Source organism: Pyrgilauda ruficollis, unplaced genomic scaffold (genome assembly GCF_017590135.1).
Source record: "Pyrgilauda ruficollis isolate IOZ18807 unplaced genomic scaffold, ASM1759013v1 scaffold22, whole genome shotgun sequence".
In the NCBI taxonomy this organism is placed as follows: domain Eukaryota; kingdom Metazoa; phylum Chordata; class Aves; order Passeriformes; family Passeridae; genus Pyrgilauda; species Pyrgilauda ruficollis.
This window is the reverse complement of record NW_024521428.1, coordinates 8,392,274-8,419,658: the sequence shown is the minus strand read 5'-3', so window position 1 is coordinate 8,419,658 and position 27,385 is coordinate 8,392,274. Positions and strand designations below refer to the sequence as shown.

The 27,385-nt window shown below is 40.1% G+C and overlaps 1 protein-coding gene across 1 annotated transcript; it reads left to right on the top strand.

Annotated features, from left to right (window-relative positions):
• The first annotated feature begins 6,969 nt into the window (after window positions 1–6,969).
• LOC121354116 (arylsulfatase D-like) lies at window positions 6,970–24,493 on the top strand. Its single transcript, XM_041468499.1, is given in 12 exon segments — window positions 6,970–7,020; window positions 9,781–9,850; window positions 10,755–10,895; window positions 11,659–11,780; window positions 12,689–12,738; window positions 12,740–12,812; window positions 13,658–14,081; window positions 14,938–15,074; window positions 18,012–18,146; window positions 19,601–19,763; window positions 20,547–20,668; window positions 23,876–24,493. Coding segments are annotated over 11 exon segments (1,779 nt in total). The 5' UTR covers window positions 6,970–7,020; window positions 9,781–9,797; the 3' UTR covers window positions 24,235–24,493.
• Window positions 24,494–27,385: the final 2,892 nt, after the last annotated feature.

The window sequence follows — 27,385 nt, the reverse complement described above, 5'->3', positions numbered from 1 at the left end:
TCCTTCTTGCCATAGTGTTTTCTATTAATATTTATTTTGGCTTTTGAGCAAGAATATGTCTACACTAAGAACCTCTCTCCTGTTTTGTGCCTTTCTTTGAATAAAGCCCTTATTCAGTGTATTGCAGCATAACACCTTTATACCCTCTTCTTAAACCAGTATAAGCACACACAGCCAGTAAAAAGAGGGGCCCAGTATCCCCATGGGACTGGGAAGATGCATGGCAAGCCAGACTGTGCAACCACATGTGTATTAATACTGGCACAGGAGAGAGCTCACAAAGAGAGGAGCAATAATAACATCAGAGGGGATTAGCCAGGCTGCCAGGATTGGTGTGAGCACACCAAAGTGACAGTACAACAAAGGATTTTCTCTGACCCCAAGGGAGCTGGTCGGCTCATTCTGCATTAGGCAGGGCTCTTCCACTTCCATCCACAGGGTGGTTCTCCATACAGTGTGCTGTAGCCGACTGTCTCACTACCTGAGATTTACGAGCTTTCCCTCGGCTGCTGCTCAGGCTCTTCTGTTTGCCTCGGCAGTCACAGCAGCTGGATGTCCACATCTGCTCCAGAACAATTCCTCCTTACCCAACACGTGTTACCAGGGCAAGGCAGGGAAGCCCTCCCTCGCAGCAGGCAGGATGAAGTGAATGCCTTTGCCTACTGTCTTTTTTAATCAAGACAGACACATGCCAATTACTCTGATATGATTATATGAGGCGTGATTTTGATAACCCCTCCTTGGAAGAAAAGATCAGAAAGCCTGAGGTGAAGAGGGAAGTGACAACAAAGCTCCTGCAGTGAATGAGCATGGAGTAAGTAAAAAATTGGGGAGTTATTTGGATTTTTTTTCCTCTCTTTTTGGTTGGATTGCTTTGTTCTGCTAAAAACAAAAACAAAAAAAAAAAAAACCACAGAACAAAAATACCCCTTCCCCCAAAAACTCCCACTCTTGCCTATCTTTTTGGAGACAACTTGGTTTTTTCCTTCTTTCAACAGAGCTGAGCCATCTCTGGCAAAAGGGGGGGTCTGCCATAAATTGCCACCGAGCCCTGGGACCCTGGGGCTTGGGTGGGAGTGGCCAGCAAAGCTTCCCGAGGCAGATTCCATTGCACTTCCCATGGGACAGGGCTGGGAAGTTGAGCTGGAACAGAGAGCTCTGCCCTGCAGAGCTGTGCTCTCTTTGGGGGGCGCTGTCCAGCCTCTTCCTCTGCCAAGCTCTCAGCCTTTGCCGAAGGTGGAGCTGGTCCAGCAGGTCGTAAATAGTGAAAAAAAAAAAAAAGGGAGAATCAACAGAGTACAATAATTAACAAGCTGTGCTTTCCTTCCCTTCTAAGTGTTTCAAAGCAAACTCCAGGTTTTTGGAGGTTATTATTATTATTATTGCTATTATTATTTCATAGGGACAGACACAAAGCATGATTTACCTCCAGTTTGCTTCCCTGTGTTCTTCACTCTTCCTCTAGCAGCCATGCCCCTAGTTGCTGCTCTTTTAATCACATTCCTCTGCCCTCTTTCTTTCTCTGATTTTCCAGTTGTGCCCTGCTCTTGTCCCAGCTGGAAGGAAAATTCTGTGTTCCTGGGTGAGTAGTTTGAAGCCAAAAGGCACAATTAGATAATTTAGACCAGGGACTGCTAATCATAATGTGAAACTGCTCGAGGTAATTTACAGCCTAGGGCCAGACCATCCCTTACTGCTGTTGCTCTGAAGGCAGGGTGCTGCTATAATAAATTAAAACATTTGGGTAACTTGCCACAAGAGTATTACTTACTGAAAATGCACAAAGCTAAGTGGTAATATAATCATGATACCAGAGAGCAGGGATTGATATTTTCTAGGCCACTAAAAACTGTATGCCCTCTAGTCAGGACTATTGAAGCTGGTTCCCTGGGAGTGCAAAATGGAAAGGGGAAAAAAAAAAAAAAAGAGAGGCTACTGCTGATCTCCTGCTTTTGGCATCCTTGCAAGGGCACTCCTTGTATTTTGGTTGATGAGCAGCACCTGTTTCTGGCTCACCAGCTGCAAGCACTGAGAAACTGACTGTGCTCACACCAGCTGGGAGTTTTTAATTTATTCTCTCTGTCTTTCCCCACTTGTTACCTCTCCTCTTCTGAACATCTGTATACCTAGAAGCTATGGAAAAAAAGGGGTCAACAGGATGGAACAGTAGGTGGCATATGGTATGCTGAATGGGCTTCCTTCAGAGCCATAATGTAATATGAAATTAATATTTGTAATTACATTTTGATATACTGTTTACTGAGATGAAGCTGTTCTGTAGCATGCTTTTGTACAAGGTGAAAAGCAAGCATCTATTTTCAGCCAACAGCTAAGCAGAGGGAGATTTTGTGCATCACCAGTAAATATTTCTATATATGTAATAATTGTAATTCACTTTTTTAATATTTAAATAAGTGTTAAAGAATTTGGAGTTTTGCTCTGGTTTTGCAGCAGTGTGCAAATTATTTCCACCATCTGAAGTTAGACAAAGAAAACTAGAAGGCAAATTATTTTGCTCTGTGTAAATACAGCCTTTTAGCTTAATTAACAAGGACTTATTCCTAATTTTTCTGCTGGAGTTGGATCTCTCTTAGCATTTTTAAGAATGAGAAGTTCCTTTCACTGTGGTAGATTCCCAGTGAGCAGAGGTGTTGCCAGGCTTTTGAGGATGAAGGTGAAACATGGGATATGCCTGGCTTCAATAAATATTTTGCTAATGAGGAGATGTTTTTAAAGTGGAGGTTTGTATTTTTTATTCTCTGTGAGTTTATCTCTTTTTTTTTCTTTCAATTCAATGCATCAAGAATGATTAATTCTAATCAAGGAATACATTCATCAAGTGAAATAGAGAATGGGGAAACAGCCTAATTCTAAGCTACTGTTGGAGGAGAAGGGACTATTTTTCTAGCAGTTTCAGGCTTGAAGCTTGCTTTCTGTAAAGCAAAGCTAAAAAAAAAAAAAAAGCCCAATCCAGAGCCTAGACAAGGCTGCTGGCTGGAGAAAGTTGTTACCAATCCATGTTGGGTTAGGTCCACCTGCTTCAGTCCCATAATAAACTAAGCAAAACTTTTTTGGCTAAATCTCTTCAAGTTACTGTTGAGGCAGTTGCAGACTTTGTGGCATTACAGGCAAGTGGAATGAGTTTTATTGGAAGTTGATTCATTTATGGTTGACAGATTTGGAGAAAGAAATAGTAGAGCAGTCATATGTAGTAACAGCTGCTGAAAAGAATAAGTTTTGGATAAGGTTTGTGGATAATCAAAATTGTTTAAAGCCAGTGTGTCCACACAAAATTTGCTGGCCAGTTTCTGCTGTTTGGGCCTCTGTGGGATTTGGTCTCATTTTGCAGAAATGTTTAGACTGGATTATTAGAGTCATCTGATCTCTTATGGGGAGGTACCAGATTTAATAACTGATGCTCTGCACTTCTGGTTGTACCTTTAAAATACTTTCCTGGACAGCCTGTTTCAATGCTTTAGAACCCTTTCTCTGAAGAAATTTTTCCTAATATCCTGTCTAAACCTCCACTGGCACAACTTGAAGTCATTTCCCCTTGTGCTGTCACTTGTTATTTGGGAAAAGAGGCTGACTACCCCTTCACTTCAACCTCCTTTCAGGTAGCTGTAGAAAGCAATAAGGTCTGCCTTGTAAAAAGTTAGAAGGATTGATTGAATTTCTCTTTTACCTCTGACATCATGCTGGTGACTGTGCCCAATCTGTTGCTTTCTATAAGTTTAAAATGCAGGACTGTATCTTTCTATAAGTTTAAAATGCAGGACTGCATTGCTACATTGCAGAGCCACTGCTGCCATTCTCTTCACATTGGCAAGTTTCTGGTTCCTTCCTGAATGCATTTGTTTGTACTTGGACAAGTTAACATTGTGCTGTTTGAATTGACCAACCTGGATTTTTTTTTTCCCAAGAATCCTGGACTCAAATGAATCAGTTTTTCTGATGCTTCATTTTCTTTAAGTTTTTGTTGTTACTTTCTTTACCATCATTTAGGAAATTAAACTGCATTAAAAATTATGTCATTATTTCCCCCCACCCTTTTTTTTGATCATGCCCTGACTGTGAGCACCACAGAACTAAAATTATCTTTTCCTTTGTACAAGCCCTCACAGAAGTAGTCTAAGGTGTAAGGCTCTTGCACAGGTACAGCTTCCCTGTGAAATCTTGAAGGAGCAGATTTCTTGAATCGAAGGATGCTATAATTTATAATGCTGTCATTCTCTAGATGTGCACTGAGCACAGCAGTGTCAACTTAGAACATAATTATAAGGAAAGCATAAGCACCAATTTTTGTAGTTTAGTAGGATTTCTTCAACATCTGATTGCCTGTGCCAGTGGCTTCTGATCTGTGCTTAAGATCATTGTTAATAAGGCTCTCAGTTATTGTGTAAGTCCATACTGAGTCTTGTAAACAGAAGTTACATAATAGTTGCCTGCGTTTTTCTGATGTTTTGCACTTATCTGATTCATTAAACAGATGTTGTACAATCCCTCAGTAATACTAGCTGCCAATTTTTCTTTGCATGTTTTCATATTTTAAAGCAATGAGATCTGTTTCTCGAATGGAAGTCTGGCTATGCCTCTATCATAATTTCCAGAAATAGCATTCTAGGGAATTTTGAAAAGGTTTAGACATGTATGTATCATATGTATGTTTTATACTCTTTCTTTCCCTATTGCCATATTGCTTTCAAAGTTTATTAGTGTTTAGTAACTGAACATACAGTCTTTCTCCATGGATTGCTGAAAAAGAATCAGTTGGAGCTCTAAGCATGGTTATTTTATAGTGCACAATACTGCTACATAAAAACTTAGAATATGGACTTGGAACAGTAAGCAGTATGTTACCTGAGGTGGAATTTGTCCTTGACCCTATTTTAATCCACAAGCAGGATCACCACAGGGATCAGCAAATACACAGCATTTAATACCATGAGAAAATAAAGTGCTGGGATGGGGTTGAAGACATAGGTAAAAGCAGATTTCATAATTTGCTCATTTTTAAATTTAAATATGAGGCAGGCAGGGGTGGAGAGCATTCCTCTTGTCCCCATCTTGGAAAGAATGCCTGAGTGACTCAAAGGGGCTGTCAGGGACTGCTTATGTCCAAGGTCCTTTTAGAGACCTTCCCTCTGTAGCTCTGCCTAAATGTATTAGTGCTCTGAAAGGATTCATTTTGCCACTATAATTCTCCGCTACTCTTAAGAGATATAAAACTGGCAAAAAGATTTTTTTTTTTTCCCCCAACATCTGCAATAGAAGTGATCTTATGAAGTTTTGTGTGTGTCATATCAGTATTTATGTTTACTGCTCTATGTTTACTCACAAAGCTTGTCAAAGGGAGAAGGAGCTGAATGAATACCAGTGTTTGATTTTAGTACTCAGACATGTGTAAAAAGCCAGAAAGGAAACAGCAGTATAAAATACACAGTGACTAAAAAAAAAAAAAAGTTTTTGCTGGCAGAGAATTTGCCTGTTTACAGCAGGGAGTAAACAGCAGCGTTCTGTGCTCAGGTACAGTGAAAAATTGGTTGGGTGAAGAGGAGGAAATACTGCTTGGCTCAAGCTGCCGAGATAAAAATCATCTCCCTTCTCCTTTGGTGTTATTTATTTACTTTACTTTTTTTGTTAGAAAAAGTGTTTGTTTAAAATTTACTTCTGTGAAAGACAATAAGTAATCATGGCTGTTAACTCTGTATTAGGTCAGTAACATAGTGGTGAGAAACAGAGTGTGAGGTCTTTGCTTCCAGATAGAGTTTTGCTAGCAGGGAAAAATGTGAAGGTGTGGAATTTTTAATTTTTTTTTTTTCGGGGGGATGGGGTGACAGGGGCAGTGCAGTTTGTTTCAGTTTGCATTTTTAAGTCATGCCAGCAGCAGTATGGGCCCATCTTCAGTAGTGAATGCATGGTGAGAAAGATGCAAATAGTCAAAGAAAAGTTTAGTCATAATTTGGATGAAAACCAATGAAAGATAATACTTGTATTATTGGCAGTTTTCAAAGATCTGCCATTCCCAAAGCATGATGTAATTTTTGAGAAACACAATTTTTTCAAGTCTTTGCACCAGAAGCATCACAAGCTGTTAAGCAGTCATACAAAATAAGTATTACAAATAGATATTAATAACAGTAGCCCAGTGTCACAACATAAAAACAACTGTGCATAATCATAAGTGCAAGGAGGTAAAAAAATAAAAAAACTATCTCTGTCCCTGGTTATCCCTGCCACTAGATTATATGAATCTGATAGTTTTAGCTGCTCTTCATCTTTCCATCTCACCAACTCCTACTGACTTCTCTAGAACACAGGCTTAAATTCAGCAATTGCTGTATTCAAGTAGCACAGAGAACCAAAATGTCAGCAAATAAATAAGGCTACTCCAAAATTGCTCAAGAACTCCTAAATTGTAAAATGTATTACAGCAGAGCTAAGTTCTGAAAGGAGGGGATGGATAGTAAACACTAGAAATAAACATGTCTTCAGCACAGGTATGCCTACCTTTCTAGAAAATGCAATGAAAACAGAAAAACAATGTGATGGAAGAAAAGGAGAACAAGCTAGTTCTTTTATCTCATCTGGAAGGCTGGAAAAGCTGTGTGGGAGAAACAAAACCATTTGTAGCATATTTTGTTATTATATCATCTCCTCTGAAGCGCTGAAATAGAGCAGTGCCAGACTTTATACAAATTTTCTCAGAATTAACCAGATAGGAAATCAAGAAGAGGCAGTAGCCATGCTGTGCTAGTGTTTGAACAATAAGGACTTTGTACTTTGCCTGGAATTCGTGTAAAACCTGCATAGCTGTTCCCATTTGATGGCTGTTCCAGTTTACTGGCTGCTGCTGGCAGGGATCCCAGTGTGTCCATGCTGGAGGGAGGGGGAAGGGAGAGCAAGAAGAAGAGGAGCCAGTTCCTGCCTGCTTTCACCCACACACCTTTTAGAGAATCAGGACTGCTCAGCACATCCGGGAGTAACAGGGATTTCGGAACAAGAATAACTGAGAAGAGGGTTTGTTTTCCACATTGTTAAAAGGGGCTGTCCTTTTTTGTTAGTCCTGATAATCATTTTATTGTGGTTTACTGGCTTACAGAGGGAATTACTGTCTGATGTATTATTGGATTTCTGTAACAGATTGCTGATTTTTAGAGGCTGCTGTTAGATTTATAAATCACGGTGGGTTTTCTCATTTAATAGCTAAGGAAACTGGACAAACCCTAGGGCCCAGTAGTGGGTTCGTCACATCCTAGTGCTGTCAGAGAGAGTTCTGCTTTCAGAAGGAATCAAACCCTAACAGAAATGTGAATATCCATATTTAAATTGTGGTGGTTTTTTTAGTAAGTGTGGTCATTCTTGTAGTCCTTCAGTAAGAGGAATGCTCCTAAAATGGCTTACAGTAAATCAGATGGTGCCACATCCAATGATATTTAGATCCTTTTAATACCACCAGTACTCAGTTCAAGTTTATGGTTTTTCTGAGGAACTCTACATAAGTTTCTGTCTAAACACTGATGTGCCTGCTGTGACCAGCTGGCTGTGATGTACGAACCTGTGGGGAGAAAGCAGAGCTGTTGTAAGAGCTTGGAAAGCTGAACAACACCCTGGGAAGTCAAGTGGTTTCTTAGATACTCAGATCTGTCTGGTTCTTTCGCTCCACTACAGCTCACAGAGGCTGATCCTCAGCTACTTGGTGGACTGAAGATTTTCACTGTAATAGTTTTGGCTTAATCCTGTACCACAAGCTCCTTAAATGTAATGCTGCCTAACAGTGCCTGGGAAGGCAGAGCTCCGCCTGTTGTTAATGCACCATGAAGATATTGCCATTGTAGGTGATGACCAGAGCCATCAGTCATCCTTTGTTGTCACAAATTAATGGCTTCAGGCACTTGTCTCATCATTGCCCCAGCTCACTGGGGCCTCAGGGCAGCTGCATTTAGGCTGTGACAGCACCACTGCACTGCCATCTCAGAAATATTTGAGATCCTAGTAGTAAGTCCTTTGCTTCATATTAATACAGCCTGCTTTTTTGGTAGTGGGGTCCTGGCATCTGCATTCACAGTAAGGTCTTGCTTCAAACAGCCACTGCATTGAGTCAGAGAGGCTTTGCTGCCTTCCCATTAATCTCTGACCCATCCGCTGGGCAGGGAGGATGAGCTTTCAGTGCTGCCTTTTGGGATCCTGCCAACAGCAAAGGGAAACATCAACACTGTAGAAAATTCCATACCTAACAGTGATCAAGTTTGTTGGGGTTTTTATTACTTTGCGTTGTTCTTGGGGGTTTTGTTGTTTGATTGAGGGGCTTATTTTTGTTTTGCTGGGGGATTTGTTTAGTTGTTTTGGTGGTGGTGAGTTTTGGGGGTTTTTTTTGGGTTTTTTATTTCCTGTATTGTCTCAGCTGCAGCCAAACAAGAATCTAGATGTTGCTTAGAAAAATAATCAAGGGACCCCAAGTTCTGACTCTTTTAATACTGTTTTCCTGACCAGAAAAACAATATCTGCATTTTTTTCCCTGTCATATGGCTCATCCTCTGAAATGCATAAGGCAGGATTTACTCTGCTCTGTACAGTTTAGTATTCCTCAGACATTCCAGGTGAACTCTTGTGTACTAAAAAACAGAAAAAAAGCTCTCAGAAAGTGCTGTGTTTTTATTTTTGGAGGAAAAAATCACAAGTCTTTCATTAGTCAAGATAGAGCTTTTCAGTTCTCTGTGTTTAGAAGTGACTCTGTGTTTACAAACATGTCTTGAGCTGTTATAGAAAGTAAATGTTCCGATTACTTTCAAGCTGTTCCTTGGTATAGCCAACAACATCTTTGTTCTTGTGCTGTTTTGAAATAGCAAGAAGTGTGGAAAAGTAAGGATAGTGGGTGGGATAGTTCCATTTTTTTCTCTCTTCTCAGTGATGGAATGAATGACATCTCCAATTTACCTCAGTGTACTCCCCAAAGCTGAGCACATGCCAGTCCCCACTGGAGCCAGTTTACCATGTACTTCTGCAGGATTGTTTGCACAGTTCCAGTGCAACATTATCTGTTGATCACTTAGGTCCTTCACAAGGAAAAGAAGTACTTTCCCAAGCCATTCTTTTTTCCAAAGTAACTCTGTTTCAGCAAGCAGAAAAAATCACTTCCACTCATAAAATTTGCTTCACCAGACAAAAATAAATATTTTACAAACAAAAATATTATTTCTAGATTTTTAAAGTCCAGGTTGGTTTCATAGGGTTGGCAGGTTGAAAAACTGGCTTGTTAAATTTACAAATGGCATTAAGGTTTGGAGTCCTTTAAGGAAATAATCATAAAGGTAATTATGTTTCTAGTACCTCCTAGTTTCTAGAAGTTTTTAGTAACAATTCAGATAGAAACCCCTTCTTGAATGTACTAGATGGCATCTAAACCAAAGAACAATACAGCCCCTTTCCTAAGAATGACTGTGACAACATTAGATCCCAGGATGGCTTTTATTTGATATATTTTTTTGTAGTTTTCCTTAAAGTTCATCTGAGGTTAAGTAAAAAGTAAGATAATAGTTTTACCTCATTTGTAAAATGGTGAAAATATTATTTTCAATAACACCAACAGTTCTGTGCATGTATTGAGTAATAGGCATCTCTAGCTCTTTTTTAAAGCCTTTAACATTTTGCTTTCTTTCCAAATACTCACAAGTCTCTCTGGAGTTAGCAGCAGCTGTAAACAGACCAGACTTTGCAAAGCTGCATGCAAAATCACCAGAACTTCTGGATTCAGATTTCTTTCTTTTCCTTTTTCATCAGAATTTGTATGACTGACTATGTACCTGTTTCATAGAATGGAAAACGATGAAATTTACTATGGGAAACAAGGGTAAGAAAGACATTCACTGAGGTTCTTTCCTAGATTTTAGGTGTTGTGCTTCAGAAATCAAGCAGATAATCTTACATTTTCCCTGCTACCACCACCCCAATAGTACCTAATACGGGTTTGGCTCCATTGGTATTCCAAAACTTATTAGCCTACTTTTTATAAGACATGGAAGTTTAGGAGTGTATAGTGTATGGTATAGTACACTCACTATACATTGATCATATTGTAGTTTTTACCAATGAACTAATGTAGTATCTACTAATGAACTAGCAGGCAGAAGATGTGTTCTAGCACATGTATTTTACTTCAGGTGAGCATCTGTAAGCTTCCAATTGCAAACACTTTGAGCAGCTAAAATGTGCAAAGATATTCTTAGGGTCTCCTAGGAAGATAATCAAGTTTAAGCCTGCTGCTGCCCCTTGATTTTGCAGATGGCCCCATGGCTTAAGGAGCACTTTGCAGACACTGTGTGTAGCAGGGGTGCTGTAAATGCCACAATCAAGCCATTGCCATAATGACCAGTCACCTTTGTGCTCCTGTCCCACTCATTCCAGGGGCCTTAAGAGGAGCATCCGACAGCTCCATACAGGGGGTGCCTTGGGACACTTGTAATTATCCAGCCACTCATTCTACTGGGAACATCTGCAGAGATCAGTGCAAATGTCAATAAAGAAATTCAGACACAAAATTCCTGTGTGAAATAATAATAACCCCAGAAAATTATGCTAAATTATAAAACTCAAGTACTTCTGTGCATACTTAGGAGCTCCATCTGCTGGCACTCTTTGGTTGCTGTTTGCACCTATACTGAGTCCCCATAAAACTTTAAGAATAGTAGTTTAAAGACTATTGTAAAACTTAAAACTGCTTTTTTGTAATGTTACCTCTTAACTTTTGCTTTTAGGAGATACTTAAACATTTGGCTAATCTTATGCCTGTTTCCAAGAACCTGTGTATCAAATCCTTACAAACCTAACTTTTTACTGATACTGGCTGATGACCTTGGTATTGGAGATGTGGGTTGCTATGGCAATGATACAATAAGGTATGAAATAATTTCTCCCTTCCTGGTGAACTTCATTTAAAAAAACCTACTGATGATACTTAGCATTAGAATTCAATATTAATTTATTCATTTATCTAGATACACTTCTTTTCAAACTATGTACAAAATGCATGTTCTACAGTAATTCCTACTGGGAGTCATAATTATACAGGCATGCTTGAGAAACTTTCTGGGACTCAGAACTTTGCAAATGTGTCTGTGCACTGTAGTTGTCAGACATGACTATAATACATAAATTTCCATAATTCTAGGGTTGAAATATGAAGGCATGAGATTAGAATTTAATATCAATTAACAACTCTAGTAGACTTATTATGAAATGACAGATCAGTCTCTGCGATATATTTATCCCTAGTGCAGTTATAAATCTGTATATAGATTGATTGAGAGAATGATGTGTCCTTGTCCAAGCCTATTATTTTCTTGGATGTTGTTTGTGAATAGACTCTTGTTCCCTTTGCTGCATGGGATTTGGGTGTGGAACATACCTGAAATACCTTGTGTCTTCCCCGCCCCCCCCTTTTTTTTTTAGTTAATAATAAAAGCACATATACTCATAGAAACCTCATTTCTAAGGAGTCGAGGTATCTCAAAAATACATATAAAACACAGAACCTTTCTAGCTGAGTTCTAGGTAAACAGATTTTTGTAAATTTTATTGTGATACAACAAAATTAGGACAATCAGTATGCCATGAATTTCTGTGTAATAGATTTTCATCAGATGGGAATTTTCTCTTTAGGACGCCTAACATTGATGGCCTGGCAAAGGATGGAGTGAGACTTACTCAGCACATTGCTGCAGCAGCTGTCTGTACTCCAAGCAGAGCTGCTTTCCTGACTGGCAGATACCCTATCAGATCAGGTTGGGCCTCTCTCCAGTTAGTCTAGTCAGTGTTGATATTAAAAATCCCCTTAAATAAACCATGGTAAAGAACCATTAATCTTGGGATTTGGAGTCTCAGTAAAATGGGCAAAAGTTAGAGATGACTAATGATTGATTTCTATGGGAAAATCCCCATATAAAACACATTATGTGTGGCTAAATGACAATACAGAAATGGACAAAAATCCAAACGCTACATAGCACCCAGAGGTAGAAAAAGAAAGAAGAAAATTGTGTGATGCTGTGTTTCAGTGGCACTAGGATTATATGAAATTTAATATTTTTAATATCATGGCAAACCTTTTCCCAGTGAAATGTGTCACGCTGTAGAACAGTTCTCAGCAATTGTGCCTTAAAACAGATTTACTTCAGCCATGTAAATTTATGACAGAAGAATTCAGCCACTGCATAATAATCAATAATCAGTGCAGCTTCTGATGTGATTCTGATTCACTGAAGGAGAAATGTAATAGTGAACTATACATTTCAGAAGTGTGTTCCCCTAACCCTATAAGCCTTTTGTTCTGGATCAAACTTATTTGCTTTTTTTTTTTTTTTTTTCTTTTTTTGTTAACATAATATTTTGATAGAACTTTGATTATAAGAAATTGCCTAATATCCAAATGTAGGTCTTCCTGCCATTTGTAGACACCCCAGCACAGCTGAGGCATCTGCATTGGACTAACATATGATGACATGGAACTTGGAAAAGGCATCATTTTGGAGGTCAAGCAGAATATCCTAGGGCATAGGAAATGGCTTATAAAAAGGCACTGGGCTTAGGCAGCTGGGTCCCATTCATTAGAAAGCACAGTCAGAGAAGACTGGCTTCAGACACAATCTGAAGTCTGGCTTGTTTTATTCTAAAGACTATTATTCCCCTCTAGGCATGGCATCCAGCACTCAAAGGCAGGTTCTCTTCTGGAACGGTGGTTCGGGGGGGGCTCCCACCAAATGAAACTACTTTTGCCAGAATACTCTACCAGCAAGGTTATTCTACAGCACTTGTAGGTATGAAACAAAGTTGTTGCCTTTTCATTTTTTTGGTATTCTAATTAGGTTACTTCTGTAAATGCATTTTTTGGTCAAAATTTCCAGGATCAGTTAAACTAGATTTTCTTATATGCATAACTTTCAAAATCAGCAGGGTTTTTACAACACTGTCCACAAGTCCAGTGTGAGTACAGCATATCTGGTAAATCCAAAATGAGGTGTATGTAATACATAAATGCACACTGCAAATGGAAATAAATTCAAAGGAAAGAATCTTGTTTGCCCAGTACAGATTGCTTTAGGATGAACCAGCAGAGATATTTACTGATGTATTAGAGCAGACAAATGTCATCTGCTAGTTGGCACCAAGACACTACAGTGGTCTTAATTATATCAATTGCAGCACAGTGATATTAATGATATTGACTTCTGCAAGGTTTTTAAAACAACATCCTCATAGGCAAGCTCTGGAAGTGTGGATTGAATGAGTGGACAGGGAAGTGGGTTGAGAGCTGGCTGAATAGCTGATCCCAGAGTGTTGTAATCAGTGGCACAGGGAAAGGTTGTCACCAGTGGTGTCCCTAAGCACTAAGCCCAGTATTGTTTAACTTAATAATGAAGATAATTAGGGGACTGAAGTATATCTCTTATGAGGAAAGGCTGAGGGAGATGGGCTGTTCAGCCTTGAGAAAGATGGTTGAGAGGGGACCTCCTCAATGTCTGTCACTGCACTATTGCTGCACTGCTGCTCCCTGAGTCTGTCCCCATTCCACACCAGCTCCTCCCTTGGCTGCACCTTAACAGAGAAATACAGGCAGACACACCCTAACATAGGATTTAAAATCTTTGCTTTTTATTTCCAGGGAAGTGGCATATGGGCGTGAACTGCAAAACCCGCCATGATCACTGCCACCATCCTTTGAATCATGGTTTTGATTATTTTTATGGCATGCCTTTTACCCTTGTCAATGAGTGTCAAGGCACAGATGACCCTGAATTGGCCAAGTCTTTGCAAGATACATATTGGTTTTACACTCAGATGATCGTCCTTGCAGTATTTACTCTTGTGATTGGAAAACTTGCCAATTTATTCCCAGTAAAATGGAAAATAATCATCTGTCTGGCCATCTGTGGTCTCCTTCATTTCATCTCCTGGTTCTCCAGCTATGGTTTCACCAAGTACTGGAACTGCATCCTGATGAGAAACCATGATATCACTGAACAACCAATGAACCTACAAAAAACTACTTCCAATATGCTGAAGGAGGCAATTACATTCATTGAAAGGTAATCAGCAGAGGTGAGGAGCAGGCTGGGGGGCAGCAAGCAATACAAAGGGGTCCTGGCCAAATACTGTGCCTTCTGCCAGTAGGAATAGAAAAATGATCTTAGAGGGATGAATGGACTGTCATACAAAGTGTCATATGAAGTTAATGTTTTGCAAACAGAAGCATGATAGTGAGTTTTAGTTTTGTGGGGTTTGTTTATTTTTTTTTCCCAAATGTCTCCTTCATTTATTATCAATAACCTCAATTGGAATTGAAAAAAATGCTAAGCCTTTAAAAGTATTTGTGTGTTGAATCTGAGCATATCCATACTTCTGTCAGGATTTAGGGGTTGGGTGTTTGTTTTCTAAAGGAAATGTGAGGTGATATAAATTCCTTCTCTAAAACTTTGAGCATAGGTAATCTCAGGTTCCTGGGATATCTTACCTGGCTTGATGTTGAAGCAATACAGTTTCACTGTGGGTGATATCTGCCTCTTCCATGAGGACACCTCAGGTGCTCATGGTGCACATCCATGTTTAAGTTTAGGCAAGTGAGTCCTCCTCTCCTTGCTTTCAGGAATGTGTCAGTCTTTTGGCTATGACCACTTCTAGTTGTTTATTTAATGTTTTGCATGTCTAATTTGGAACTGGAAAAAGAAAGGACCCATTACTTTTTTGGTCTTAAAACATCTTTAAGGGGTATGTTTTAATCCCCTCTGCTTCCCAAAACCTCAAAGCCAAAAAGATGTCAAAATAAAAATTGTTTAGATCTCAACAATATAAATATAAATTGAGAGAATAACTGCAATACCACTGTTATATTTTGGGTTGAGTGAGAGTTTGAAGAGAAATGACTATTGTTTTCTTTTATTTCAGAAACAAGCACAGACCATTTCTTCTCTTTGTTTCCCTTTTACATGTTCACACCCCTCTCATTACCACAGAGAAGTTTCAGGGAAGAAGCAGGCATGGCCTGTATGGAGATAATGTAGAGGAGATGGACTGGATGGTGGGTAAGTGTTGGTCTTGCAGAAAATTCTTCATTCACTTAGATGTGGAAAAATTAAAGGGGTCATCACCAAACTCCCTTTTGACATATGCAAAACACAGTGCACTCACCTTGGTTACCTAGTTGATTTCAGAGATTACCATACCGCAACCATACAATGCATCTTTTTTATTTTCTTTAGATGAAAGCTTAAACTTTCCTTGTGAGGGTTTGTTCATTATCTTTTTAAAAATTACATGCTTCTGCACTGAAGTGTTAAATGCAGTCAAATAATCAAATGTGTCCCTGATCATGTTGTTAATCAAAATGTATGCTATTTCTCCAGCTCTGGTCTTAGAAGATGTAAATAGTCACTGCTGAATAATACATTATATGATGATTGTTTTGTGTGCTTATACATTTTTATTTAAAAAAAAAAAATCAGAACCCTCTCCTAGCCAAAAGTTAGAAAGTTTCACTTAATAAATTCTGTGAAGTCAGTGATGACTCACTTAGCTCGTAGTCTAGGCTCTTGACTACCAATCAGGTTAAACTTCTGATTGGTTAATTTGGTTTAAAAACCTAACTTTTATTTAGTTTTTTCTTTTCAATGAGACAGAGAGAGATAGCTACTCTTTCTATGTTGTCAAAAATAAAGGCTCTATTAACAAATTGCCTCCTGTCAAGGCCACGATTCAGTTCCTTTTTCATTTAATTTCCTTCATTTCAATTCATTTTTCCCCCAGTAATCATGTCTACAAAATCATAATTTGAGAGGAACCTGATTGCTTTCAATGGACAGGCTGAAAACTCCTGCAAGATCCAGCTGAACCAGAGGACTCAGACATGCTCCTCTTTTGGCACCAGCCACCTTCAAACATAGGCTCTGTAAGCAGAGATGGATAGCAGAAGTCAAGACATAAGGAACATGTTGTTGAAACAGGATAGCAGATAGTGAGGACAAAACTTTCCAGAGTTGGATAGCTCTTGATTTGGGGTCTAATTCAGAATACACCTAGACTTAATCTAAACATTTTTTGTGTTTGGTGAGGTCAATAACTAGTTTCACCAAGGAGAGACAGGAAAGGAAAGGAAAAGAGATTGAGCAAAAGTGGTGATCACTGGCTTCTGCTTTTTTCTTGTGCAGTTCAGCTTTTTGCTGCTGCTTTTGTAGGTATGGAAGCTGTTCTTGGCAAATGTATTTGATAAAGATGATGATGACGACAATTAATTGAAGATAAATCACATTTGATGTAAACATTTGATGGGGTCAGTACAGAAAACATGCCTTATGAAGTTAGGTTTGAATTACAGTCTATGAAGATTTTATTGCCGACATCAGGAGATTATTTTGGTTGATAGCATGCAGCCTGGTCTCAGAGTCCTTGTTCAGTTCCTGGTGAGACACAGCAGTTTTCTATGGTTAGTAATCAGAGCAGCACTATTATTTAAGCTTTTCAAGATGTTTCAGGCTACATAGTGAAGATAATTCTTGATGCAGAATCTACAGAACAAAGCTGACAGAGTATTTTGAGTAGCTTGAATAAAAGTAAAACTCATTTTCCAATTTTTTTTATATTTTTATAGACACCAGAAACAAATGTTTAAACACTCATCAGCTTTCTCTTGGGCTCTTATAATTTCAAAGAATCATAGAATATGCTGAGTTGGAAGGGGCCATACAGGATCATAAAAGTCCAACCCCTGCCCTTGTGCAGGACACCCCAGGAATGAGTATTGTCCAAAAGTTCCTTGAACTCTGTCAGGCTGGTGCTGTGGCCATTTTGCTGCAGAGCTTGTTCCAGTGCCCAACCACATTCTGACTGGAAAACTTTTTCCTGATATCTTACCTAAACCTCCACAAACACAGCTTCATGTTGTTTGCTCAGGTCCTGTTACTAGTCCTGAGAGTGAAGAGATCAGTGTCTGCCCCTACATTACCCCTTCATAAGGATGTTGAGAACTGCAAAGAGGTCTCCCTTCAGTCTCCTCTTCTCCAGGCTCAACAGACCAAGTGACTTCAGCCATTCCTTATAAGGCTTCCCCTCAAGGCCCTTCATCATCCTCAGGGCCCTTCTTTGGATGCTCTCTAATGGCTTTGTACCTTTCTTATACTGTGGCACCCAAAACTGCCCCCAGCACTCGAGGTGAGGCTTTTGCTGCAGAGCTTGTTCCAGTGCCCAACCACATTCTGACTGGAAAACTTTTTCCTGATATCTTACCTAAACCTCCACAAACACAGCTTCATGTTGTTTGCTCAGGTCCTGTTACTAGTCCTGAGAGTGAAGAGATCAGTGTCTGCCCCTACATTACCCCTTCATAAGGATGTTGAGAACTGCAAAGAGGTCTCCCTTCAGTCTCCTCTTCTCCAGGCTCAACAGACCAAGTGACTTCAGCCATTCCTTATAAGGCTTCCCCTCAAGGCCCTTCATCATCCTCAGGGCCCTTCTTTGGATGCTCTCTAATGGCTTTGTACCTTTCTTGTACTGTGGCACCCAAAACTGCCCCCAGCACTCGAGGTGAGGCTTCCCCAGCTCAGAACAGAGCAGAGCAGGACAATCCCCTCCCTTGCCCGGCTGGCCATGCTGTGCCTGATGTCCCCCAGGACACCCCAGGATGGCCCTCCTGGCTGCCAGGGCACTGCTGACTCATGTTCAACTTGCCACTGACCAGGACCCCCTGGTCCCTTTCTGCAGTGTTGCTTTCCAGCATCTCCTTCCCCAGTGTACACACATATCAAGAATTGCCTTCTCTCAGGTGCAGAATCCTGCACTTTTCCTTGTTAAACTTCACATGACTGGTGATTGCCTTTCTCTCTCATTTGTCAAAGTCTATTTGTGTTGAATCTGGTAGTTCATAACAAAACTCATTCAAGCAAATGGAAAGAGTCAGTCTTCACTGAATGTGGAGTCAAGACCTAAAAAATCTGACTGCATCTGCTGATGTTTTGCTTTGTTTATAGGGAGGCTTCTGGATGTTATTGACAAAGAGGACTTGAAGAATACCACATTCATTTATTTTGCATCTGATCATGGAGGATCCTTAGAGGCTCACAGAGGACATTCTCAGTTGGGTGGATGGAATGGGATATATAAAGGTAAAATGTTAGTAGTTTGTATATGCAGACTTCCTCTTAAAAAAAAAAAAAAAAAAAAAGAGTGATAGCAAAATATACCCAAACAGACTACATTTAATAAACTATGTGATGGGATTAAAATCTTGGATTGTAGGGCTGAAACAGAGTCAGGGCACCTGCTATTTATAGGGCTGGGGCTGAGTAGAGGGGCAGGACCACTTCCCTCAGTCTGCTGGCAATGCTCTTCCTAATGCGCACCAGGATGCCCATGCTCTTCTTGGCCCCAAGGACACTGGTGGCTCAGGGAGTGCTCACTGTTCACCAGGACACCCAGATCCTTCTCTGCAGAGCTGCTTTCCATCCGGTCAGCCCCAGCCTGTAATGGGGCATGGGGTTATTCCTCCCAAGGTACAGGACCTTGCATTTACCTGTGTTGAATTTCAAAAGGCTCCTCTCTACTGATTATCTATGTCAACACTGGCAGGTATCCCGGTGCCTATTTTTCTTACTATAGTTCTCCGGTTTCTCACCCGTCCTATATAAGTTCCTTCTAGAGTACCTATGACTGGCTTGCAACACAGTGACAAAAGCTCTGTGGAAATTAAGATCTATGGTATCTCTTGCATGTGCTTCCTCCAGATTACTAAGCCTTGAAAAACCACTGTGACATCTTGGGCAGCTTGGCACTTACTGTATAATGAAGACTGAAAGCTGCCACAAGTCACAAGTCTCCCTACAGAAGGAGAGTCACGTGCACGTTGACCTTGCTCAGCACCACAATGCACATTGTATTGTCTAGTACTAAGTTACTTGATGAGCCACACAAGCAATGTTTGATACAGCTGATACCCACCCACACACAGTCCTAAATGTAAAATTAGTCTTTAGTTCTTGATATGAAGACTCCATGCTAGTAACAGATGCAAAAAGGCCAAGAGGCTCACTTGAATAGCTTACAAACTAATCTAAGGAATTCACTTCCACTAGCTGAACACAAGTATATTAGTAACAAGAGAGTCCAGAGGGGAAAGAGAAATGAGACTGGGGAGTTCAGGATGAGAGGACAATGATGAAATCATGCCTGCTTAGAGAGAAGTCAAGAGAGGCTACAATATCAATTTAGATATCAATAATAGACTTTACTATTTATGTCCACATACAGCAGAACAGAGGATATCCCAGTGAGACAAACTGACAAAATTAAAAAATACAGTTTAATTAATAACTATCTGTAAAACTCACTCTTGCTATTGAGAACTGTGTATTAAAAACAAGCAGATAAATAAGACACACATACAAATAATGCGAAGAGCCACTGCTGAATGATAGTCTACTCTTTTCCAGGATTTAGTATGTTTTCATTAAAGGTACATGAAATACCCTAAAAGTTTTAAGATGTTTTCCTATACACGCACAATAAGCATCTGGTATCTTCAGTTCTTTTCTTTTTGATACTTCTCCCCCTTCTATAACAGGTGGAAAAGGAATGGGAGGCTGGGAAGGAGGAATCCGTGTCCCAGGTATAGTTAGATGGCCAGGAGTGTTGCCTGCGGGGACAGTTATCGATGAACCTACAAGCCTTATGGACATTTATCCTACAGTAGTTCAACTGGCTGGAGGGGCAGTGCCTCAGGACAGGTATAGAGGTGGCTTTATAAATCATATTGCTTCTCTTTCTTTATTCAGACAGAAACTGACTGTGTCGTGTATCCTAACAGCCACACATTAAATTCTCTTTGTTTCTAAACCAGGCAATTCTCTAGTTTTTTTCTGCACAGCTTTCCCCATCTTGTTTGCATATGTGAAAAAGGCAAAGAAAAAAACCTGTATGTTTTATCAAGGATCATTTAGATGACTCAATTCTCCTATCACTGAAAAGTAACTTGGTCGATTTGGGACATTAGGATGACTGAAAAATACAGACTTCTCTAAAGGACACGTGAAAGTGTGGGTGGCTAAGCCATTTCAGCAAAAATCGTAGAAGTACTGGTAGATTGTAACTGAACCCAGTAACAACCCAGATCGTAACTGAATTGCTAGGCAGTTCAGTAAGTGGCTTCTTTTTTTAAAAATTATTTTTACAAAGCCTGGAGCTTTGCCACAGAGGTGGCAAAATTAAAACCTGTGAATCATGCCTTCACTATTGTTATCACTTCCAGAAAAATTACAGTAATGGTGTCTGATGTCCCCAGGCAGGATGTGTGAACTAGCTGTACATGCAAAAACTTCTAGTAACTGCTAATTACTGTCTCCACACATTCATCCAATTAAAAATCTCAGGGCTCATTAGCTGAACAGTACCTTGCTTTAGTGATGACACTTGAAATCTTGACGCTGCACACATAGAGTGAGTACTGCTCATGCTTCAGCTGCAGACTTAAAATTCTGAAGCTGTCTGGTGACTCTGGTCCTCTCCATCAGGATCGTGGACGGGCACAGCTTGCTGCCCCTGCTGCAGGGGACAGAGCAGCACTCCAGACACGAGTTCCTGTTCCACTACTGCGGTGTGTTCCTGCACGCAGTGCGCTGGCACCAGAAGGACAGTGAGTATAAACAGCCCTCTCCTGCAAGCCAGAAATGGTGTAGTGTCCTCTAGATTCCAACAGAATATAATGTAAAAATGTATATATACACATATATGTATGGAATACGTTCATTGTCTCAAACTCTCAGTTCTTCTGCAAGGCCTCGTTGTTCGTTGTCCTGTCTCACGTGAGATAAAGGGGTTTGCTTCCTGGGAAGTAGAGCTTCAAGAATGCCTCACTATTCTTAGAGCTCTCTCTTTGTTTCTCTGTAATACACACCATTTTTTGTGAACACAGAATGTTTCTGGGCAGAGAAATCTGTGTCTGACTGCCCCAATTCCTGGAAAATATTCCTGCTGGAAGAGTCATGCCACACTTTCTTAATGAGAGGCTAAATTCATACTCCAATCAAATGGGGCATTTGAAGAAATGTTTTTCAGGTTCTCCTGATGTTTTCCTTGCCTAAATTACATTGCTTGTCCTTCTAAACTATGTAAGTTCTACTTAAGTAGCTATATCTGAATACAGCATGCAGATGCAAGGTGGACTTTGTGGCATTTCATGTTCCTGTGTGCACATCTAGATTTCTTATGCATGCCTTTCTACAATTTTTCCCATTGAACTCTTCATGGCAAGGGGCCTAAAAACAATACCACGTTCTGCATATAAAACACCAGCTAATCAAAGATATATAGCTCAGCTTTCAGCCAGGTCAAAAATTTTTATTTTTTTACTGCAACTGCAGTTTCTTTTGATTGGGCTGACAGACCAGGCTGTTTTAGTTAATTTACAATTATGTCACACTCACATTACTTATTTATTATCTGTTAACATCTGTCTCTTGATCATCCTAGATACAAAGCCATTGTGTCTTGGTGTCACCCAGGCAGCACCTATCCTTTAAGGCTCTCACTGAAGCCAGAAGAATGCTTTGTTTCTATGTTAAAGAGTCCTTTCCTTTACCTCTGCAGCATAAGTCTTATTAGTGACAGTCCATTTCTTTCTGCTCATTAAACTGATTGATTGTTACAAGATGGGTTTGAGACATGTTTGGATTGAAGCAGCAGGTTTCCTTTCCCTTGGATATATTAAATTTACACGCTGTCCTAACATGAACATGCAACCTTCAGATTCTGTCAGAGCTACTTCAGTAGCAAATTGTATATCCCTCTTTGCCTCTTGGAGATGAGTGAAACCCCCACTGCTTTTATCAGCACTGATTTCTACTATCTTTTTTTTCTTTTATCCTTCTGTAACCCAGCTGTCTACTCAGCTCACCAATGCAGGTTAATTAGAATCAGCCTCTCTCTATCCTTCTGAGTGAACTAACAAGGACTTGTCTGTCTCCCACTCTGCAACTCCAGTAATTATTTGCAGCTGTGAAAAGTGAATGTTAAAATTTAGGAGAATCAGAACAGTTCTCCCCAGACACTCTACACTCACTACCATATAGTGTATACATTATAAAGAATTCAGCTCAATTACTTATGGAAAAGAATGACTACTTAGTTCAGTTTTTCTGATTACTAATTGTAGCGGTGCATTTTGGGGTGAGGGCACCCCGGGCTGTCCCCGGAGGGTCCATATGTCCATCTCATATAATAAATGGTTATTTTACTAATATCGTAACAGCACTCCAACTAGAGCTGGATACTCAGAAAAAATGCATGTCCCAGGGAGTGCTTATTTAACTCCTTGTAAGAAATATCTATGCTGCCTGACCAACAGACATAAGAAGCAAATTCCATGTTCTGGGCACCTTGATATCACAGAGGATGCTTGCACTTCTGTCACAAAACAAACATTCTTTTGGTAACAAGACAGGGACAAGCTTGAGGATGCAGTGGACATCCATCAGCAGCAAAGCAAATACTCAAACAGACCTAAGGAGAATCTGTCTGCCCTCATAAGCTGTCAGAAAGTTGAAATATTTCATCTTTATTTCCAGATCCATGATATTCTGAGCTGGAAAGGGCCCATAAGGATGATCAAGTCCCACTCTTAAGGAAATTACTCATCTGGGGACTGAATCCACCACCTTGGCAGTATCACCACCATGCTCTAACCCTTTTTCTTTCAGAAGTCATTTTTTATCCTTTCTTTCACAATTTCAGAAATGGAGATTTCTAAAATTTATCTTCATTTTCTTACACCTAAACATTTCAAAATCATTGAGACAATATCCCTCCACAAAAGTGCATAAGCAAGTGTGGAAACTGTATGGTGAAAATAAAGAAATACAGTGCCAGCCAGTATTATCTTATTTTAATCTAAGATATTACCTTAGATATTAACTTATTGGTTCCCTTTCACCTTTTAAGAAGTTTTAAAATTCTATTTATTCACAAAATGTTGTTCTAGGATAGTGACAAGAGAGAGACTGATGAATAAAGCTGCAGCCTGCAGACATAAAGAAGGCTCTAGACACAAGAGAAGAAAGGAAGAAAAGTTCAGCTGACTCCATTGAACCAAAAAGAAAATTCCATGTAGGGACAATGCAGTTGTCAGCTCTTCAATGCTTTGAGCACAGAAGTGACTGCAAGTGTTGAATGTCCCCTTTCTTCTTGTCTCTTTTTTCAGACATACTGTCTAGTTGCTGTCTTCTTGCTGGGCACATCCTTGCCTCTGAGTTCAGTGTAGTGCTTTCTAAATGTGAGATAAAGAATAGGAGAAAAAGGACAAGGGAGGGAGTAAGTAAAATATCCTGATGTAATGTAATGTAAGTGCTAGGATGACTATGTTCATCTGTAGTCCTAGTAATTTACCACTTTTTCACCACAAGTTACAAACCTGTGCTTATCCCAATTTCTGCCTAAATGTACTTCTTCACTCAAATGTACAAAGCCAGAAAAAGAACCACCTATCAATATATACACCCAGAAACTGGGGACTACGTTCTCCATTTCCCCACCTCCAAGAGGCATGGAAATTTTTAAAGGGGACCAAGAAAGTGGCAGACTCCATCTGTACTGAAACTATTGGGCTAACCATCCATATGCCGCACATGGTACCCAGAGCCAAGGGGTACCCGTGAGTCACAAAAAACCATTTGAATCCCTGCCAACTTCCACACCACCTTTTCCCTGTATGCAACAGCCATGAGCCATGACATAAGCTTCCCCTTTCACCAACAAAGCAGATCACTTAAACATGAACCAACCTTTCAAGGACCACCTCCAGCTCCTAATGACATTAAGCTGTTCAAATGTGCTTCTCCTGTGACAGGTGGCACCGTATGGAAAGCTCATTATGCTACTCCAGTATTTCAGCCAGAAGCCTCTGGGGCCTGTTTCAGAAGAGGAATTTGTCCATGTTTCGGGGATGGTGTAACCCATCATGACCCTCCACTGCTGTTCAACCTCTCACAAGATCCATCTGAGGCAAATCCTCTATCAGCTGACACTGAGCCCTTGTTTGGCAATGTGGTGAGGAGAATGAGAAGAGCTGTGGAAGAGCATGGCAAGACTCTGACCCCAGTCCCACAACAGCTGTCTCCTTACAACAATATATGGAAGCCCTGGCTGCAGCCATGCTGTGGGATGTTCCCGTTCTGTTGGTGTCATGAAGAAAATAACAAAGCATAGTCTAATACCAAAGTCAAAGTACAGTTAGCTTTAAAGAAATTGATAATTTTTCACATTCACATGACTACAGTCATAAAGATATTAAAGATTAAATTATACTGGGATAACGAAAAGGGACATTAGTGACAGTTTTTTTCAACCTTTTCTCTTATACATGGTAATTAATTAAAGCTGTGGTAAAAAAAAATAAAATTAGGGGTCATCTGTATAATCTATCTCTCAAGTGACTAATTCAGGATTAAATACCAAATAAATGAATCAAAATTTATTTTCTTACTGACTGACAATTCAAGCAAATTATGACAGATAAAAAAGCAAATTTTCAATAGCAATTGTCTGTATAGGAAATATGCTTGTTGAGAGAACAGGACTGAGCCCAAGAGGGTATCCCTATTCAGGCCATATGTTTTTAATGAAAATTAACCTTTTGCACAAAAATGAAAGGATTATGACAACGAAAAAAATAATGAAATATAAAATTGCACATTTAGTTTGGAAATATACCAAAATGCATTGGCCTCTCAGAAATAAGCACCTATTAAATTAGAGAATTTTTTTGCCTCATCATCTGTACATTGATTTGTCTGTCATGAAAGATTTCCTGGGGAAAACTGAACTGACAAGGATGTTTTAAAAATTAGATAGCTAAAGTTAGCATCTCAAGAGCAGTAGCAAAGTACCTAGCTATTCTGAAATGTTAAACCATCATGTTAAATGTTAATGCCATCATGCCTCCTGAAAAATATTCTTTGTTTCGTGAAAAAACACTATGTTTTCAGTAGGAGGCATTAAAAAAAAATTCACCTCACAGTCTCATCACTTCTGTATACAGGTCATCTTCCCCAAGCCAAAGAAGTGTCAGCACTCTGTACAGTCATTAGGGAAAAGGAGGGTATTAAAATACCTAATCCTCTCTTGCTGTCCTTAGGTTAAATAAATTCATCTCTCAAGATATAATCCTAACCATGCTCTTGCAGGGATTTTGTGTCAAAACAGATTTTCAAATGGACATTCCTGTATTTTTTCCTCCCCTAAAAAAGTGGATTGTGGGCAAGAGACTCAGATTCAAACTTCAAAGTCTTCCTGAACACTGTATGTTCAAGCCCTACTATACAGGTAATGGCCACTCAGGCTTTTAAAAGTATCAAGGGATGGTAAGAGCAGCAGAGGAGCTACTTCAGGTGATGTGTTTCCTTGAAGCTTGATGTCTTGAGGAGCCACACCTGTGCAGCTCTATTCAGGACCAAGGTTGCCTGTGTGTATTTTTTTGCCTTTTAGAAACAGGCAGAGACAAGAAGGCCCATAGCTGCCACAGCAGATCCCTTTCACCAGCTTTGGGACAGAAGAGAATGCATGCCTGGATGATGCACCCTGTGCAGTGTTTCAGGGAACCTCCTGACTTACACCTCAGTATGCTAGGTCAGGGGTGTGGTGAGTCACTGCTGTTTAAACAGCATAGGTTGTGACCATGATGCAGCACCAAATGCAAGTCTCTAAATAGCTGACCAGGCAGTTTTCCAGGTTATTTTCCATTTCACCTTTTCCCTAAAAGGTCACCAAGAAAGTTATGCAGAAAACATTGCACATAAATCATAGGGCATGCATGAAAATGAATGATTGGATGCCTCAATGACACACTTAATAGAAGCATCCAAAAACATGTTTGTTCTCACTTTTTGATAGTGTTTAAATCTGCACCAGAATTGCTACACACTTGTCAGATTTGACACTTCTCTGTGGCTGACAGGAACTGAAACCAGAGCAGCTGCATTTCACTGGATTCATGCAGGGAGAAAAGAGCATAAAAAGACTACACATTTTAAAGCCAGTTTGGCTGATTCAGAGATGGAGAACGAATCCTACTGCTCAGTGGGGAACAAAGCCAAAAGCTGTCAAGCCAGTCAGTTCAGTAGCATCTACATTATCAGTTAAGTACAAGGATAAGTTTTTTCTCAGTTCACTTCACTGGCTTCCCCACTTACCCACTCCAATCATTAAGTTAAGTATCAGGAGAAGGTTTTTCACACAGAAGGTGGTTGAGCACTGGAACAGGGTCCCCATGCAAGTGGTCACAGCACAAAGCCTGTCTGAGTTCAAACAGCATTGGGACAATGCTCTCAGGTCCATGATGTGACTCTTGGCATGTCCTGCACAGGGCCAGCGGGTGGAACCCGTGATCCTGCTGGGTCCTTTCCAACTCAGCATGTTCTGTGACTTACACACAAGAACATGCCCAGTCCCACACTAGGCTATGATGAGAGCACTTACCAGGGGGTGGGATGGTGTTCAAGCACCCACTCAGCATGCAAGAATAGATCCAAACTTTAGGAAGCCAGACTGCGAAGGCCAGCACATCAGCAAGACCCAGAACTCCATCTCTAAACACAGTGTGAAAAAATCACCCTGTATAAATGTAAACATAAAACATTGGTCTAACACCTCATTCCTCTGAAAATTAAATTTGCTGAACTGCTGTATAGAGTCAGATGCTAAGGAGTCACATAGATATCCATGTTGCCTTTCTGACATCCAAACAGATAACTTTATCTTGGCTGGCATCTGTGGAAAACCAGAGGCACTTTCAGGCAGGAGGAGGAGAAATTAGGGCTGGCAGCATAGAGAACCTGCTTTTGTCAACTGTTAGGAGACCTCAGCCAGGCACAGGGAAAAGTGCTTTTCCCACACAGAGAGGGAGAGGGCAGACAATGCCCACAGAGGATCTGCAGGCGAGAAGGAGAGCAAGGTAATGGGAAATTGCTGAATTGGATGCACATCACTTCAAAAAACAGAGAGGACAGGAGAGAAAACTATTTTCACTCCTAAGTTCCTTTCACTGTCTAAAGCTAAATGTATCTTAAAATCTACAGATTTTGAGGAGACAGTGGTAAGCAGGAAAAGGAGGTTAATTATTTTACGTGTTTCATGCAGATCCTGGCAATGGATTGGTTGCAAATCTTTTTGTCTTATGCACGTTAACAAGGACATGTAAGCTCTGCAGAACCTGTTCTTCTGATCTTCTGGCAAATGTATATTCCTTGTAAAGCAGATGAACCCAACATCACACTTGAGTTGTCCTCATGAACCCTTTCAAATCAAATGGCAAAAACTCTGTCACAAAACCTTCTTGAATAACACTGGAAGAAAGAAACTC